The sequence below is a fragment of the Engystomops pustulosus genome, chromosome 2 (assembly GCF_040894005.1).
Source record: "Engystomops pustulosus chromosome 2, aEngPut4.maternal, whole genome shotgun sequence".
NCBI lineage: Eukaryota > Metazoa > Chordata > Amphibia > Anura > Leptodactylidae > Engystomops > Engystomops pustulosus.
The window spans coordinates 65,795,981-65,815,035 of NC_092412.1; the positions used below are offsets into that span (position 1 = coordinate 65,795,981).

Sequence of the window (19,055 nt, forward strand, 5' to 3'; positions counted from 1 at the left end):
CTGGTAAAAACTGGGTACCACTTAGACTCTGCTCCCAGGTGTTGGCTTAGGTCATCGTCCGCGGAGGTCCAGTGGGTCCACCAGCCCTGGTGCCTGACACTGCCAATGTATTGTCTTCGTGCCTTAGATGTGTAACAGTCAGAGATCTTACATTTCCTTCTGCCCACAATAATATTTTTGGAGAAAAACTTTGTAGTATTTTAGATCTGGTACCCCTGAGTCTTCAGATGTATGCTACCATCGCCACATTCGCCAATAGGATTATTACATGGAAATCCTGAAGTACAGGCAGTCCCCGAATTACGTACAAGATAGGTTCCGTGGGTTCGTACTTAAGTTGAATTTGTATGTCAGCCGCAACTTGTAGCTCCAGACAAAAATTTTTTTTTGTCCCAGTGACAATTTGATTTTTAGCTGTAATTGGACCAAGGATTATCAATAAAACTTCATTATAGACACCTTACAGCTGATCATTGCAACCTGGGACTAAAGTAATAGCATCCAGAGCGCTTCAGAGGTCACAGGGGGCAGAGGTCCATTTGTAACTTAGTTGTCTGTAAGTCGGGTGTCCTTAAGTAGGGGGCCACCTATTGATTGAAACTGTAGGTCAATGTCTCACAGACCGCTTACGGTTCCCTTGTGTTTGAAGGAAGAGATGAATCTTTTGTCGACCAAGATCCTAGAATGTATCTGCCCTACAGCATGGCCACCCATCCAGTTTGGTTGGCATCTGTTTGGATGGTGTGTATAGGCCAGGGAATTTTTTTTTTTTTTAAACCACAAAATTAGGGAAGTTTTCACCTTTGTTGGAATCTTCACCTTTTTATCCAGAGATATAGCCGTCCTGTTCCATGTTCTTGGGATCCAGGACTGTAATGTTCTCAAGTGGTATTGACTCCAGGCAATGCTCTTTATGCAGGCTGTCAATTGTCCCAGCATGCTTATGGCTTCTCCTATGGAGCAGGATCTTTCTTATGAATGTCCCGATCGAGTTCAGCAATTTCAGTATTTTCTTCTGTGGAGGAGAAGAGGTTTGAGTCACTGAATCTAACAGTTCCCCTGAAAATACTTTTGAATTTGAGGTGGATAAGTCTGACTTCTGGGTATTCACTATCCATTACAGGTCTAATAAGAGTTCTATCACTTGCCATTTGTGGGAATATACTTTGCTTACTGAGTTTGCAACTATCAGAAAGTCATCCAGATAAGGAAAGATGAGGATGAATCAAACAAAAACATCAAGTTTCTTAGTTGTAGCTCACCCCACGTTGTCCTGGAAGTCTCGGCGTCCTCGGATTCCGCACGGACCAGGTGCTTGGGTAATCTCACTTGTAAAACAGGAAATGAATCCAGCGCTTGACCCAGGTAAGTAGTAAAACTTCTTCTTTTATTGAAAAAATGCTTGTGGCAATACAGCTTAAAATGCACAAACCGCCTGTATCTTGAGTCATCAGCGAGCTATGACAGATGGTGGTAACCTGGCTTCGCCTACGCGTTTCTAGTGTCCGCAGACACTCTTATTCATGGCTCTTGCATTTTAAGCTGTATTGCCACAAGCATTATTTCAATAAAAGAAGAAGTTTTACTACTTACCTGGGTCAAGCGCTGGATTCATTTCCTGTTTTACAAGTAAGATGAGGATGCCCCTCTTCCTGAGCGATTTCAACACTTCCAACACAACCTTCTAAGAAATTCTGGGTGCTGATGATATCCAAAAGGGGAGGCACCTGAATTGGAGGTGAACTTCCTCACCATCCGTAGAGATCACCGCGAACCGAAGAATAGGCTGTGAATCATGATGAATAGGAATATGATAATAAGCATATTTAAATCGATGGTACACATTACAGCATTGTTGAATCAAAGGAGTAGTTGTTTTTACAGACTCCATTTTGAACCTGGAATATCTTACCCAATCGTTCAGCCACTTCAGGTTTATATAGATGTAACGATATGATCGCGCACAGCACGAGAACTGCAGATGATGTCACACCTGCTCCCCGACTGCTATGTAGGTGGAGCCAGCTGGGTTGGGAGCTATGCATGATTACTATTCGGAGGAGCCAAGAGGTGCTCGACATATTTTTAAAGCCCTTAGTTCTTGGAAACTCTGCACCACTTATACATACTAAAAGAAGATTACTGCACATCCGCACGGGGCGGGAAAAGCGTTTTTTGCATCTATTTTTCCAGTAGATTGGATATAGAGACGGTGGGAATCTCCATGTTTGAATATTCTTCAAAGGGGGCATCCATATAACATATTTTGGTTACTATTGCTTAACGAGAATTGTGACCACTCAATAAACCAAGAAAATACTTACAATGTACTGTATGGGTTACCAGCTTACCTTTTTACCAATTTATCCAAAGCCTTCATAATAATGAAAATGCATATAATAGGAAAATAGGTAAATATACCCAACAGAGTTTCTGGTTTGGTCCAACAAGTACAGCAGAAGTGAAGGACACAGCGGAGGGCCCAGAAAGTTATTCATAAGAAGGGTATGACAAAGCTTGTGAAAAGTGTTCCTACTATCGAAACGGTAATCTGTATGGTAAAGATTATGACAAAGTGAAGACAAGCTGCCAATAATACATACATTTTCTTTTAATGGAATACGTTAGACTATAGTACACATATCACCAGTACACTAAGGTGCCTCTATTGTGAATGAAAGGCACCAATCATTTCTGATCAGTAAAATATTGGGGATCTGTCCTTATAGTTCAATATCAGAACATAGCAGGTGCCACCAATCAGGTATTATCCGAAAACACAAAGCCAGTACAACACATACCGAAGAGGTAGAAAGCTTATTCCTGATCAGATTTCATAACGTGTTAAAGATTCACACTATACAACTTCTAAACCAGATTTAAAGGAATTGTATACCGTTGTGTTCTGGTGGGAGAATTTTGTATACTAAGTTTAGCATTTTTAGTGTCCCAGCTGTACAGTAATCGGAAAAGAATATACTGGTTCACGTTTTAGAAGTAATAAAGGACATGTCTCCAATAGTTGCTGAAAGAGTTCATACTCATGTAGATATTTCAAGTGGCTAAGATGGTCTCCATGCTCCACTTCCGTACTGATAGCTTTTTGGATTTAACTGCTGGAGGACGATGTTCTTGAATTCCACTGAGGATTGTGGGTGATGTTAACTTTGGTCTGGGCAGCATCTTTAAGGACTTTAAGAACCCTCTCGTTTTGACTGCGCAGTTCCGCCATCCTAGCTGGGTTCTCCTTCAACTCCTTCTGTAACATGGAGACCAGGAAAGTGAAAACAACTCACAGTCAAAGATTTACTTGCTATAGTGCAATAGCTTGGAGGGGTTGCCTAGCATCAGGAATTTTATTTTTTTGCCTCAGGTGGAGAGGAAAAAAATTTTCTCCTCCTGTCAGTGGTGACCCTACATCAACAGCACAGCCACCCCCCACAATCCAAAATGTACAACTTTTTGTATTTTTACACGTACAGGGCTGTGTGATTGCTTGTTTTCTGCGTAACAAATTGCGCTTCATAGAGATGGTATTTATTATTCCATGCCGTGTACTGGGAAGAAGGAAAAAATTAAAAATGCAGTGAAAATGCTGAAAAAACGCATTTGTGCCGTATTCTTGTGGGCTTGGATTTTACGGCTTTCACTGTGCTCCCCAAATGACACGTCTACTTTATTCTTTGGGTCGGTGCGATCACGGGGGATGACAAATTTGTATAGGTTTTATAATGTTTTCATACATTTACTAAAATTTAAAACTCATGTAGAAAACTTTTTTTTTTTTTATTTTGCCATCTTCTGGCGCTAATAACTTTTTCACTTCAGTGAACAGAGCTGTAAGTGGTGTAATTTTTTTTGCAACTTCTGATGAAGTTTTCAATGCTACCATATTTAGGACTGTTCGACCTTTTGATCACTGTTTATTGATTTTTGTATATTTTTCAAAATGGCAAAAAAGTGCCATTTTCAACTTTGGCCGCTAGGGTGTGTGCCCCTTGTTCTGTTGGTTTTCCTGGATAAGGATTGGATTATCAGGCAGTGTGAAAACCTGGGGGACCCCTGAGGATGATGGGTGATAGGGAGGTCTGTAAGAAACAGGGTATTTACACATTTAGGCTACATTCAGATGGCCGTATATACAGCCTATATATGTCCCCCATAGATGGCAATGGGCGCACGGCGCCCTACAGGCGCGGTACGGCACTGTACCGCTCCATTCCCCGTGAAAAGATAGGACATGTCCTATCTTTTCATGGCATAAGGTGCCGTGAGCCAAATATCCCTATGGAGAGGGGCGGGGTGAGCAGCGCTCTCCACCTCCTCCTCTCCCCGCCGTGCCACGGTACAGCGGGAAACAGGTGTATGAATCCAGCCTTAGACTACATTCAGACCGCCGTATGGGGAACGTATATACGTCCCCCATAGAGGGCAACAGGCACACGGCTCCCTACAGCATATCACAGCATATGCCGCCATGCGCCATATATCCGTATGGAGAGAGGCGGGGGTGAGCTCACCTCCTCTCGCCGCGCTACGGTACTGTGGGCAACGGCCGTCTGAATCCAGCCTTGGGGAGGGGGGGAATTACTGAAGATTTATTGAATGTGGCGCACTGACCCCTGGTGAAGGGCATAGGTCACTGTATTAGCAGGGCACCTCTACAGGGCACCTAGTTGTAGCTGTGCTGGAGTGTACAGGGCAGTCCTCAGGGGCACAGCTCGGGCACACTCCCCGCTGGTTACCACATAATCTCAGACTTCTTGTGACAATGTGATGTCCTTACCGCCCGCATCTCTAATAATCGGTCCTGCGTCGGTGCCATGAACGCCCACAACAAGCAGCCGAGCCCCGTCCAGCCCGCAATGGCCAGGGAGCCTATCGCTATCCGGTACGCGGCCGACATGACCGGCAGGACACAACCTACAGAACGATTGTTATGTAACCAGGCCCGAGCACCATGTGACCGGGACTGACAGCGGAGGGGAGGAGTCAGACACGGGTCACCTGACCGGACGGGGCGGCAGCGGAACCTCAGCCCAACTCGTCACTTACCTAATGTGTTATGACTACAATAATGACGACTTATAATGATGGAGGTTTTACAAGCTAAAGGATAGTATATTTATGTCGTCCAGAATTCCCGTAGAACCGCACGTACTCGCTGCGTTAGTGTTGCGTTTTGCATCAGCATCCTAGTCATCTTGCAGGAATAATAATTAAAAAAAACATAAGGAAACCAAAACTCGTTTTATTGCAGATAATTTATTTCTTTGAAGAGTGGACTTAAAATGCGGGGACTAGAAATCTTACCTTGTAATGACTCTTCCCTTTTTATTAGGGGCTACATACAAGAAAGCAGCTCGTTTACCCCCCAGGGCTTGTGCAATTAACTCTTCCATGCATTAGATTTGGGCTATTTCTCTATTGTTCTTGGGGTAAGTTGGGGGTTGTTAGGTTTTGGTAGATTTGTGCTGCTGTAGAATAACAGGTTTTGTTTGCAGATAAGAGCCTTTTATATGTATAGCAGATGCAAATTTGATAATCCTAAAATTAAAGAGGAGGGTGACTGCAGGTAACAATTACCCAGTCACCTCAAGAATTATTTGCAAAACATGTAAGTTATAATGAAAAAGCGCATTGCTTCAGGCCACGATGATAATTATCGCATTATCATTGTGTTCGAATGCAACGCAAAGGCTCCAGCCCTGACCAGACTTTCAGTTAAGGTCGGTGACACGCTGCATTTTTGTTGCGATTTCAAATGCCTTGAAAACGGTAGCTTTTTTGCACATGCGTTTTTCAAATATTTGTGTTTTTAAAACGCAATGCTTGAAGTTCAGTAATTGTGTGCAGCTGTGTCTCTAGGAATTTGAGGCTGCGGTTACACGTTCTGCTAGCCTCGTGTTCATAACGCAACGCTAGCGCATAGGGGGCGGGCCTCGGCCCAATTGCATATGCGTTTCCCGTGAAACGCATGTGATCGATTACTGCGGCCTAACGTGGCATTTTTGTTGCGTTTCTGCTGCGATTTGCTTGCGTTTACATTTTTAAAATTGGAGGCAGCTGTGTCTCTTGAAATTTGTAAAAAGGCAGTAATCTTCTCCCTGCTGCTTGTGCATGTAATCACAGGCATTTCAAAACCCAGACCACAAACGTATGCGTTTTCAAAAACGCACCTCAAAAACGCAGACACAAAACACGCAAAGGAGAAAACGCCAAGTTAAGACACATTAATCTAAAACCCACTGAAAAAGACAATATGCAAATATGATGCTTTTTTCAAGGATGCAAAAACGCAATGAAAAAAAATGCAACAAAAACGCTAAGTGTGTCACCGGCCTAAAGGGGATGTCCAATGGTTTATCTGAGCGCCTGATACAGCGCTGGGAATAGGGACAGGTGGGCATAGCCGACCACCTTGGCCACCCAGAAGCTGACCACAGCACAGCTTGCGTGCCCCTGTAAGGGTGATGCCACACATGCCGTTTTGAACCCGTTTTTGGTCCGTTTTAAAGCAGTTCATCCAAAAACACATCCATTTTTGACCAGTTTTAATTAAGACAATTGGTAAAACCTGTCAAAAACGGATGCGTTTTAAAAAAACTGCAGCGACAGTAACAGACGGGTGACCGCTGTGTTGTACAGCAGACACCCGCTGTGTATGGAGAGAGCTTAGCTTGTGCGCCCTTTCCAAACCCCCCCCCCCCCCACAAGGATGTAATAGTACGTCTTGGTATGTGAATGTTGTGAATGTTAGAACTGAATGTCTGATAGTGTACGGAGCCTTTGCATTGCATTTCAAACTCAATTACAACATCACGTGTGACTGTGGCTTTAACCAGTCAAGGACCTGGCCCTTTCTTGTTTTTTCATTTCCATTTTTCACTCCCCACCTTCAAAAATCTATAACTTTTTTATTTGTACACGTAAAGAGCTGTGTGATGGCTTGTTTTCATAGTGATGGTATTGAATATTCCATGCCATGTACTGGGAAGTGGGAAAAAAATTCCAAATGCAGTGAAAATGGTGAAAAAATGCATTTGCACCGTTTTCATGTGGGCTTGAATTTTACAGCTTTCACTGTGTGCCTCAAATGACATGTCTACTTTATTCTTTGGGTCGATACGATTACGCGGATACCAAATTTGTATAGGCTCTATAATGCTTTCATACATTTTTAAAATATTTTTTAAAATAGCAAAAAAGTGCCATTTTCGACTTTGGGCACTATTTTCTGTTACAGGGTTAAATGCAGTGAAAGACCGTTATTATATTTTGATAGATCGGGCATTTTTGGAAGACCCGAGGCTGTCATGGCGTCGGATCGCCGCTCCCTGATGATGTCACGGGAAGCGACATTCCTCGGCAAGATGGTTCCGCCCATGCCCCGCCATGTTTTTGAAGCGGCGGCGATCGCTGATGTTACCAGTAAGTCTTTGCTACAATATGCAGCAAAGACTTACTGGCTATGGAGAGGGCCCAGCCCGTGAGCCCTCTCCATGCACCGGGACCCGACAACCTCCGTGAATACACAGCGGGCGGTCGTAAACAGGTTAAAAGTTACCACATTACTACTTTAGAGAACAGGGTAGTGGGCAACATGGTATGGGAACTGACAATCATTGAGGGAACAATTAAATCAAAGGGGTTACTTTATCATTTTACATTTCCAGGAAAGCAGCATTGTATGGCCTCAAAACTTAGAGAATCTGCTACGCAAATTAACCCCCCGCCCCAAACGATTCCTTTCCATGGCTGCTATGTAAAAAAAAAAAATCTACAAACTTTTCCTGCACATGTAGATATATCACTCCACTACCCTGGCTCTTTGTTTCTCATTGACAGGTTTCACTGCTACAAACATGCTGCAGGTCTGGAACACATATGGTCAATGCAGGCAGTCCCCGGGTTACATACTGTCACGGGTGGTCGCGGGCTCACCCTTGCTTCTCTCCCCATGCTAGCGCGTGACACCCCCCCTCCCCCGCACCTTCCCAGTCCCGGCTCCTGTATCTTCTTCCTCCACTGTGTGCGCGCATTCCTAACTCCTAGGGCGCGTGAACACTAGCTTCTCTAAATTCAAAGGGCCAGCACGCCGTTAATTGGCCATTTTCTGAAAATGCATGTAAGCTGCCTCTTCCTGCACACCCTGCCGGATCTTCGTGCCTCTTGCCTTAGAGAAAGCTGGTGTCTGATGCCTTGGGCTGTTATTGAGATTTCACGTTGTGACCCCAGTACCCTTCCTAACTACGCTCCTCTGCCGCTGGACCTAACCTGTTGCAACGTCCCCGACTCTGTGCTGCCCGTCTTGACCTCCTGCCTGTCCCCAACTACGAGATTGCCTGCTGTTCCTGTACTTCGACTTTGGCTGCCACCGCGGACAACGATCTGGTGTTACCATGCTGCAGCAAGTCCGACCCGCTTTGCGGCAGGCTCTGGTGAAAACCGGGTACCACCGGGTTCCAGGTGTCGGCTTGTGTCACCATCAGTGGTGGTTCAGAGGATCAACTACCTCTAAGCCTAACACATACAAGATAGGTTCCATAGGTTTGTAGTTAAGTTGAATTTGTATGTAACTGTTGAAACTGTATATTTTATTATAGTAGATCCAGACAAAAAATTTTTTCCCCTGTGACAATTGGAGTTTCAAAATTTTTAGCTGTAATTGGAGCACAGATTATCAATAAAGCTTCATAACATACACCTTACAACTGATCATTGCAGTCTGCGACTAAAGTAAAGCATTCAGAGAGCTTCACCAGAGGTCACAGTGGGTAGAGGGGTCTGTCTTTAACTAGGGGTCGCTTGTATGTTGGGTGTCCTTAAGTAGGGGATCGCCTGTATTCAACCACAGACAAATACAGCTTTCTTTACTTTCACCTTCAGGGGCAGTAGGACGTTGAGAGAGAGACAGACAGACAGTGGCTGTCACTGGGCACTGCTACATTATTAACCAATCCCTCAGAAATGTGGGGAGCAGAGCGACCTGTCTATGTGAAGAAAGATCAATCTCAAGCTGTTTTCTGCTATTGTCTTCAGAGAGTCACATGTCTCTCATTCATCAGGCAGCCAGGTTAGCAGTGTCAGCATCAGCGAGGGGGTGGGGTATGCTTTCCTTTAATATAAGCCCGGTCCATAATGGCATTATATAGGCTGAGGAACCAACCTGGTAGCATGTATATAACCGATTCATGGACGTTGGGGCTCGTGGATCGAGATAAAAGAGCAACACAGGTTAAATTTTATATTTAATTGCCTTAAGGGCACATTAGACAAACGGCACACACAAAATATACGCCAAGGGCTGGTAAGTATTTGCTGCATATTACATAAACCGGCATTTGCAGCAATATATTGTGGACACAGTGTTTACGACTTACACAGTGTGTGCTCCAAATGACACCTCTATTTTATTCCTTGGGCCAGTATGATCACGGGCATACCACATTTATTTAGCTTTCACAATGTTTTAATACATTTCAAATAATGAAAACCTTTTGTACAAGAACAAATTTCTTAATTTTGCCCTATTCTGACAGCAATAACTTTTTCACACTTTGGCGTACAGAGCTGGGTAAGGTGTAATTTTTTGAGGGACATGATTATATTTTCATTGCTATTATTTTGGGGACTGTGTGACGCGTTGGTCACTTTTTATTAGATTTTTTATGTGTTGCAAAATGGTGATAAAGTGGCATTATATTTTATAAGTAGCTTTTATATTTTGAACCTGCCAAATGAGAATGTCATGGGAATGGATCATTGCTTTTCAACGAGGTAATGGGGATTGACGACCTGATCCAAGATGATGGTTCTCACGCGCCACTGCCAGCAGTGGGTAGATGGGTAAGACCCATGATTGGGGCAAGCACATTGTCATCATACAGCATTAAGGACTTAAGTAGTCAAAGGTCCAGTTGACTAGAGAGGTATCCATTTTTAGAGCCCTCCTTTTGCCTCATACAGGTTATTTCTACTAGAAAAATCAAACTATGTAATTGTTACTGAGGTTCCCGTGAGCTACAGATGAGAATAAGACTAATGCAGCAGGAACAGCATTGCGTCGTCCATTCTCATTCTTTTGTTGAAGGTGGACTGCATTGGGTCCAGATGCCCCCTAATTGCCCCTCTTAGGGCAGTGCAGTAGGTCTGTAGTCATTGTGGCTAGTTGTTTTTTTCAGTCTTAATCAGTGGTCTAATGTACAAGGTTTTCCAGGCCACTGGTGCCAATTCTTATCTTAAACTACCATTAAACAGTTCCGCCAGTACATTACACGACTCACTTGCACATGTTTTAAAGGACACCTGTCATCAGGTCTTTGTCACTAGTCCTGTCACTACTACCTGTTGGAGCAGCTCACAAGGATCCATCCCAGCCTTTATCTAGTTATTTCATACATTATTCATTGTAAAATCACATATTTTTTATCATGTAAATGAGGCTGGTCACATGGTCAGAGGCAGTGATGTCACCCCTGTTCCCCCTCCCCTCTCCTCCCCCTGCTCATGTCTGTGTGTAATGTATAGTAAAGCATGGCTAGTGTGTGTGCTGCATCTGCTGACATGCTGCATCCTCCTAATATACAGGTGAGAGACACAGACATCAGCTACACATGAATCTGACATGTTCTGCTGTAACATGACTGCAGCCTGGAGCTGCTGTATCTCTCCTGTACACACACACATACAGGCTGCAGGGGGCGTGGCCACCAGCAAGCACATCATTATACAGCCTCACACCATTATACAGGCTGTCAGTCAAGCACTGGGGGTGTGGCTGTGCCTCCCACTCATGAATAGAGTGGACAGCTTGAATATGCTAATGCTTCATTGGACATTTCACAGGTCATTTGCATACAGCTTTAGGACCACATTGCTTAGGTTTACAGGCATGTAGAGGGACAATGAAGGGATAGAGGCAATGCTCTCTAATGGCAGTTTATGAAAATATATTTAGTTTAGGGGGGTTATTTTGCATGACGGGTTCTCTTTAAGTAGGTGATTAATATGATTGGACATGTAATATAATAAGACATAATAAGTTAATATAATGTATTTAATTAGTATTATATATTATGCGGCCTGATTTACTTGTCACCTCATTCCCCCAACTAATGAAGTGTAAAAAAAAATACTGTTTTCCAGTTGTGTAAAGATGTCAGATGCCTGTCCCAGACTGACCCTCCCCCTCTCTGGAGCCTTTGGTTGAGAAGATAATGGATAATCCTGCCACAAGCTGCTTTACTGCTCTTTGAGAATCAGCAAATCTCAATGTCTCCCAACCCCCTGCTCCACAGCAACAACTGGATGTGTATTCTGATCAAGAGTGTAGCACCTATAGGTAGAGTGCTGGGTGTATCAATTATTAGCCTTCAATACAATTTCCATATCAAATACAGGCCAAGCATTTATTTCCGGGCGCCTCAATCTGCCTGTATATTTATGTGGTTTTCTATATAACAACAGGAACATGGTAACTAAATGTATTTCACTTTAAACAAAAAAAAACCCCAAAAAACAACTTTTCTGCAGCATTCACATAATACAAGCAAACTACCACTGATACTAAATTAAATTCCAAAATAATACTGCCATAATCCACATTAGCTTGCATATGCAATTTTAGTTTGTCTTAGGGGCTATTATTCTCCATATAGAATGTGAGTCCCTAGGCAATATTCCCTGAATTCAGCCCTGAAGACTCTGCAGCGCTGCACAGAGCTTAAACGGTCAACAATACAGCTAGGAATGGGATTCCTTGCATCGTATCAACATATAATATAAGGCTCCCCATTTTCCCAGTAAAATGCATCGCATTAGTGTAATCAATTACAATGTTGACGCTGCTGTTTAGCAGAGGAGGGACCCCTTGCTTCAAATATCAATATTATACAAGGAATCCTGTCCCCTGCAGTGTGGGCAGACTGTACACTGATCACAGGTTCATTAGGGCTAATGTGAAACAGCCTTATATAACACATTGTAAATATTATTGGAATTGTTCCTATGTGGAAGATTAATAATTGTTCCCCATTGGTTATCCATATATGCAAAACAATGTGGCAACTGGATCATTTTCATTTTATTCTGCAGCAGCATGCACAAAATATACTAAGAAACTTACAAACTTTACAGGATCAAAAGAGAAGAAAGTTGGCCTGTACTTTTTGGAGTCTTTTTGAAAATATGATATGTACTACTGCAGTTTAGTAGGAAAGGGAATTTATACATGATGGGGCACATTTAGTAAAAAAACAGTGCAAGTTTACCTGTGTAGTGTGCAGGGCGCTCCAGATTCTAGATTTGTGGCGCACGTGCTTCATGAATCTGGCGCTCCCTGCACTGTTCCGACAGAGTGCAGCACTTTTTTGGGGGGGCACCTTTAACATGGGCCATGCGACACACATTTCTGTTGGATTTTGCATGATAAATGTGTCACACGGTCCGCCCCTTCTAGTGCAGATATTTGTGTTGTATCGGGTATAGTGCAGCTGCGAAACAAAGGTCCACGTACAACACAAATGTGGCGCAAACACTTTTAAAATAACTGCGCAAACAGTTTGAACATGAAAGAACGTGCAAAGTACTGAGATGTCTGAATAACCTAAATGTGGCTAGATTTATTGGGGACATTCAGACTGTAGCTACTGGAAACAATATGATGTGTCTATAATTGTCCTAAATGACTACTATACTTGTGTCTATGTTGATAATTAAAAACCATCACATCTCATCTCAAAGTCTTAATAATGGCTGCTGTGAGCGCCTGGTTGGTACCACAGAATGCGACGTCGCAGGGATCATGGAGAAATAAGGATTAGCTAGCTCCAAGGACAGAGTCGTCTTAAGACTATGAGCAGCTGGGGAGAGATCTACGTCGTTCCAGCATGAAACTATACAACCGCTGAGAGGTAGGAAATTTTACAAATATTTTAATCGTGTTGAAAAAAAATTTAATGTACATCACATGTCCCTTGACAGTACAAACTATGTCATCAAGCCGTGCACTTCTAAGAACCTTTAATTTTACAATCTCTCCCGATTCACCAAATGAATTATATTTATGTAACATTTTATTGACACCAGGCATTTGAGAAGTGTTTATAGCATAGTATTAGTACAGATAGTGGTCATAGGATCATTGTAATGTGAGATTGTAAGAACAAGTTTGCTTGGAAATTTTCCTAAAGATGTTTGTATATGTAAGAGTCTCAGTTGTGATTGCATTGAAAAATTCCATATTTTAAGCTTCACATTATATTTACTGACTTTACTGTTGTAGTGTAATTTTAAGCTATTTCAAAAACTAGAAGGTGGTTGCTTTTTTGGGTGCATTCAGCCTGACTGGATATGAATATTACAGTTTGCAACTATAATAATGAAAGCGCAGTAGAGGAATATAATGTAATTTAATGTGAGCTTGGTTACATTTCAGTCTTGTTGCTATCCAACCATCTGCATTTGTTTCATCCTAGTGCCGTCCATTTTCTTTTCACTCACCCATTGACTTCAGTGAGCGAGTTTTACATGTGATGAGAGTAGTTCATGCTGTGATTGGATCGGGTCAGCAGACTGTGAGAAACATCTGACCTGTGCACTGTATAATAGACGATCAGTCATAGTTCTGTCCTAGTGATGCCCAATGTAGACTATGACAGCAGTCGTACAAGAAAACCGTAAACAAGCACCTTGGCAGTGGACCAACTTTGCATTAGGCAACTGCACATCTCGCTATTAAAAATGCATTTTACATACAGATTTACTTGCCTAAAGCTCTCTTATGAGATCTTATCCCATAAGTTTACCTAAAGAAATACAGTTGTGGTTTTACAATAAAACCCATCTGTGATGTCACATTAGATAACTTGACAGACACCCACTAGGAGTGCCAGAGAAAATGACCTAAAACAGATACACTTGTGATGTCACAAGAACTCATCTGACAGTAGGATAGGTAAGATATAACAATATCCAACACAGATACCAATAACAGAGGACCATTGTGCAAGAACCATATGAGGATGATTTCAAGTTGATGGTTTATGTACTTTCCATAAAACATCTCCTTCACAGGGTCATAACTACATTGGTAGCTGCCATAGCAGCTGCTATGGGGCTCACAGTGCCAGGGAGCCCCAGAATCAGGCGTATTTGGAATGTATTTTGCATGCATATGCTGTATGTGTGCGTGTCTGGTGTGTATTAGCTGTATGTTTGTATTTGTGATGTGTAAATGATCTTCGTGTTTGTGCATATATAATGCATGGGTATATATGGTATGGGGCCCTGGGTCCCCTAGTTACGCCGCTGCTCCTTCACTACTTTCCTGTATATACCTTGTATACCTGTTTCAGGGCCTATAATTCACATGGTTTAAAGGTTGCATAGTCGTAAACTAGACAAACTAATAACTGGTCTATAGTAGACTTCATTGTCCAGCATGATTTATCTGGTGCAGAATACGACTGTGAAGACTGTGTAGTATATTCTGGTCAATAATAATAAATTGTTTATATAGCATCAAATTATTTTGCAGCACTTTACAGATTGTGGGGTTATACAACAAAATGAGACATAACAGAGCAATAACATTGTCAAATTACATCATTCTATTCTAAAATAATTATTGAAGTACTATAAAATAGTTATTATGTGCCTTTGTATTTGTGGGCATCTTTAGTACTGCTCACATCATGTGACTGCACTTCCAGTTTTCACATTAGCAAAAATAAAATGTCAGTTTTTATGTACCCTAAGTGGTTGTTATATGGCTATCCTCATGTTTAATATGACATATCCACAGGATATGTAAAAAAATATATGATAGATGCAGGTCCCATCTCTGGATTTGCACCTATGTTCAGAACCGGTGGTGCACTGACCCCTAGACAACAGGGAGTTTCCATGCACATTCACTCTCCATTCAGGTCTGTAGGAGCTAAGAAAATGGTGCTTTGTGTCACACTTGTGGGGACAAGTGCAGGGAAAAGTCTCTATGGGAAGAGTCTGTGGACCCTCTGGACCACCGCGGGGGATAATGGTACTAGCCGCAACCCGGGACCGAAGTCTGAGTGGCCCCTGGTCTTCTCCATAACCCGCCGCAAAGCGGGATGGTCTTGCTGCGGCAGGGTGCTACCAGGTCGTTCCACAGGTGCGACTAGGCCCGCGTTGGCAGCCAAGTTAGGGAAGCAGGAAACAGGAATTACAGGATGGCACAGGAACCAGAGGGACAGATCACCGGAGTAGGAACCACACGGACGGACCACTGGAGCTGAACAAAGAAACAGACCTCAGGATGACCACTGGGATACAGGAACGCCACAGGGATACAGGAACGCCACAGGGATACAGGACCCCCACAGGAACGCCACAGGGATACCGAAAACTCAGGAACATGAAGGAACACTGGAGTACAGACACACAGAGGAATCCTGGAAACGCTGGAACACGGAGGAACACTAGGAAACTCAGGAGGGCTTTCACTTCAGGGATAATGGCTTGAAGATCCGGCAGGGGATGCTGGGAGCTGCCGGATTATATAGCAGAGCCGGAATTGCCAACACCAATTAGGAGGCTGGCCCTTTAAGTCCAGAAGAGACAGCGCACGTGTCCCCGGTCTGCGTCCGTGGACGGGGTAGACACGCCACATAGCAGAGCACGGGTGTACCCGGGATCTACAACATGGATTGCAGGGGCACCCGTGACATAGGTCCGGGCCAGGTGAGCCGCACGGCACAGCAGAACTGTGACACTGTGCTAGACCTGAATGGAGATTGGGTGTGCTTGCACCACAAACTTTATGTTCCTCCTGGCTGTGGAAAAAGGGTAAGCGGGTCCCAAATTTATCCTGCATATGTACAGTATTTATAACACATCCTGTGATGTGAATACCTCTTTAATCTCTAGTTGAAAGAAATAATGGATATTGTCTCTGACACATTTAAAACATTTATAAAAATGTGTTCTCAATACTTCTAGGAGACATCATGAATGAGGTATCGGTCCTCCGTCTGCCGGTGAAGGAGGATGTAAATGAAGTGATTCATGGATTAGATGGGACAGCACTTAAACACAGTGACAGCCGCCTGCCTTTTCAGGTACATGAAATGAAATGTTTTGATACTTCAAATCATATGTGAGAATGTGCTTCATGATTTTTGTGATTGCAAAATAAATATCCAATAGATCACAAAACAGAATAAAAAAGAATATAACCATAGCAGCATTTAACACACCACTACATTCTATAGATTACAATAGTAATCCAAGGTTTATGCGGGTGATTGATCAGACAAAACATACACTCACCGGCCACTTTATTAGGTACACCATGCTAGTAACGGGTTGGACCCCCTTTTGCCTTCAGAACTGCCTCAATTCTTCGTGGCATAGATTCAACAAGGTGCTGGAAGCATTCCTCAGAGATTTTGGTTCATATTGACATGATGGCATCACACAGTTGCCGCAGATTTGTCGGCTGCACATCCATGATGCGAATCTCCTGTTCCACCACATCCCAAAGATGTTCTATTGGATTGAGATCTGGTGACTGTGGAGGCCATTTGAGTACAGTGAACTCATTGTCATGTTCAAGAAACCAGTCTGAGATGATTCCAGCTTTATGACATGGCGCATTATCCTGCTGAAAGTAGCCATCAGATGTTGGGTACATTGTGGTCATAAAGGGATGGACATGGTCAGCAACAATACTCAGGTAGGCTGTGGCGTTACAACGATGCTCAATTGGTACCAAGGGGCCCAAAGAGTGCCAAGAAAATATTCCCCACACCATGACACCACCACCACCAGCCTGAACCGTTGATACAAGGCAGGATGGATCCATGCTTTCATGTTGTTGACGCCAAATTCTGACCCTACCATCCGAATGTCGCAGCAGAAATCAAGACTCAGACCAGGCAACGTTTTTCCAATCTTCTACTGTCCAATTTCGATGAGCTTGTGCAAATTGTAGCCTCAGTTTCCTGTTGTTAGCTGAAAGGAGTGGCACCCGGTGTGATCTTCTGCTGCTGTAGCCCATCTGCCTCAAAGTTCGACGCACTGTGCGTTCAGAGATGCTCTTCTGTCTACCTTGGTTGTAACGGGTGGCGATTTGAGTCACTGTTGCCTTTCTATCAGCTCGAACCAGTCTGCCCATTCTCCTCTGACCTCTGGCATCAACAAGGCATTTCCGCCCACAGAACTGCCGCTCACTGGATGTTTTTTCTTTTTCGGACCATTCTCTGTAAACCCTAGAGATGGTTGTGCGAGAAAAATCCCAGTAGATCAGCAGTTTCTGAAATACTCAGACCAGCCCTTCTGGCACCAGCAACCATGCCACGTTCAAAGGCCTCAAATCACCTTTCTTCCCCATACTGATGCTCGGTTTGAACTGCAGGAGATTGTCTTGACCATGTCTACATGCCTAAATGCACTGAGTTGCCGCCATGTGATTGGCTGATTAGAAATTAAGTGTTAACAAGCAGTTGGACAGGTGTGCCTAATAAATTGGCCGGGTAGTGTACATCACAGTCTTACAGCAGATGCACACAGTAGTGAAAATTTCCCTCTGTCATCTATTTTAGCTATTATATCAAGTCACCGCATTCAATTGTGTCATCTTGTACAACATTGTGGGGCAGATTTATCAAGCAGTCTGAAAGTCAGAATATTTCTAGTTGCCCATGGCAACCAATCACAGCTCCCCTTTAAAATATTCATGAGCACTGGTAAAATGAAAACTGAGCTGTGATTGGTTGCCATGGGCAACTAGAAATATTCTGACTTTCAGACAGCATGATAAATCTGCCCCTGTATTTCGAACATGGTCATAAAATAAAATATTTAGTGGAATATTGGCCGAGCGCATACATTTTGGTGCAATCCCTGATGATTTGTTTTCATGACAGATACTCACCTTCACAATCTGAAAACTGGACTGATGACCTGTTATTAATATAACAGTGGCTGGGTAGGACTGGCACTGTGCTTTGAAATTACCAAAGCGATTTGGCATTTTTGTTCTCATGGTGAAAGTTACAGTGGATTAGACTTTTAAGTAATGGCGAGTTCTAGACATTTTACTTATTATGACCTGGATGTCCTTTTTATGTCAGCACCATAACATAATGCTTGAGAAAGATTCAAATTGGAATCGAAACGTTGCTTTTTTATGCATGGATGATGTACCAATAAAGACTTCTTCAAATTTTATTCTTTGGTGCTATGGCTCTCTCCTTCCACTATGCCTTATTTGAAGTTTTGAACGCCAGAACTTTCAGCTGCAAGCACCGACCCCAAGGAGGAACTGTTGTGGATTGCTGCCCTATTATTTCTATTTTTAGCACCATAACAGGTGCACTTATGGTGAGCTACATGATGGGGGTAGATTATATGGGTATTCCCACCTCACTTATTATAGTTAATTCAAGACCTAACACAAAATAAAACATTTATTCAATTCATTGTTATTATTTTTTTTTTTAAGTACCTGTGTCTATTTTTTTATTTTTAAAAAAGTACCTACCGTATATGCCGGCGTATAAGACGACTGGGCGTATAAGACGACCCCCAACTTCTGCCCTAAAAATATAGAATTTGGTATATACTCACTGTATAAGACTACCCCTCTCCCAAATGAAAAAAAGTCTGCTTAAAACTTTGCAAAACAAACAAGAGAGCAAGTGCCTGGTGATCATAACTGTAAGCTGCGATATTAATGAAGATCCGACATGTTTCTGTAAGTGCCGCCTGTGACCCCCAGCTCTGTGACGCCGACCGCTGTGACAGGGCGGCTGCATTAGCATACAGCGCGCCGCCCCGTCAGCGCGTACTAAGCCTCTTCTAATGACTGTGAGAGGCGGACTGCCGCGCATGCAGTGCGGCCCCCGTATATCCGGCGTATAAGACGACCCCCCACTGTAGCCATTATTTTAAGGGGTTAAAAAGTAGTCTTATACGCCAGTATATACAGTATATGCTCATAATATACTGTTAATGAGGCTTATCTGCCTCTTAGCAATGGCCTGTATTGATACTAGATACGGCCACCGCCG

At 43.1% G+C, this 19,055-nt stretch overlaps 1 protein-coding gene across 1 annotated transcript; it reads right to left on the reverse strand.

Moving 5' to 3' along the window:
- Nucleotides 1–2,593: 2,593 nt before the first annotated feature.
- Nucleotides 2,594–4,992, reverse strand: LOC140117892 (ubiquinol-cytochrome-c reductase complex assembly factor 3-like). The gene is made up of 2 exons (XM_072135089.1): nt 4,787–4,992; nt 2,594–3,259 (listed from the first exon to the last, which is right to left on the reverse strand). Exons 1-2 carry the CDS (start codon nt 4,904–4,906, stop codon nt 3,110–3,112), a joined length of 270 nt encoding a protein of 89 aa, XP_071991190.1. The 5' UTR covers nt 4,907–4,992; the 3' UTR covers nt 2,594–3,109.
- Nucleotides 4,993–19,055: the final 14,063 nt, after the last annotated feature.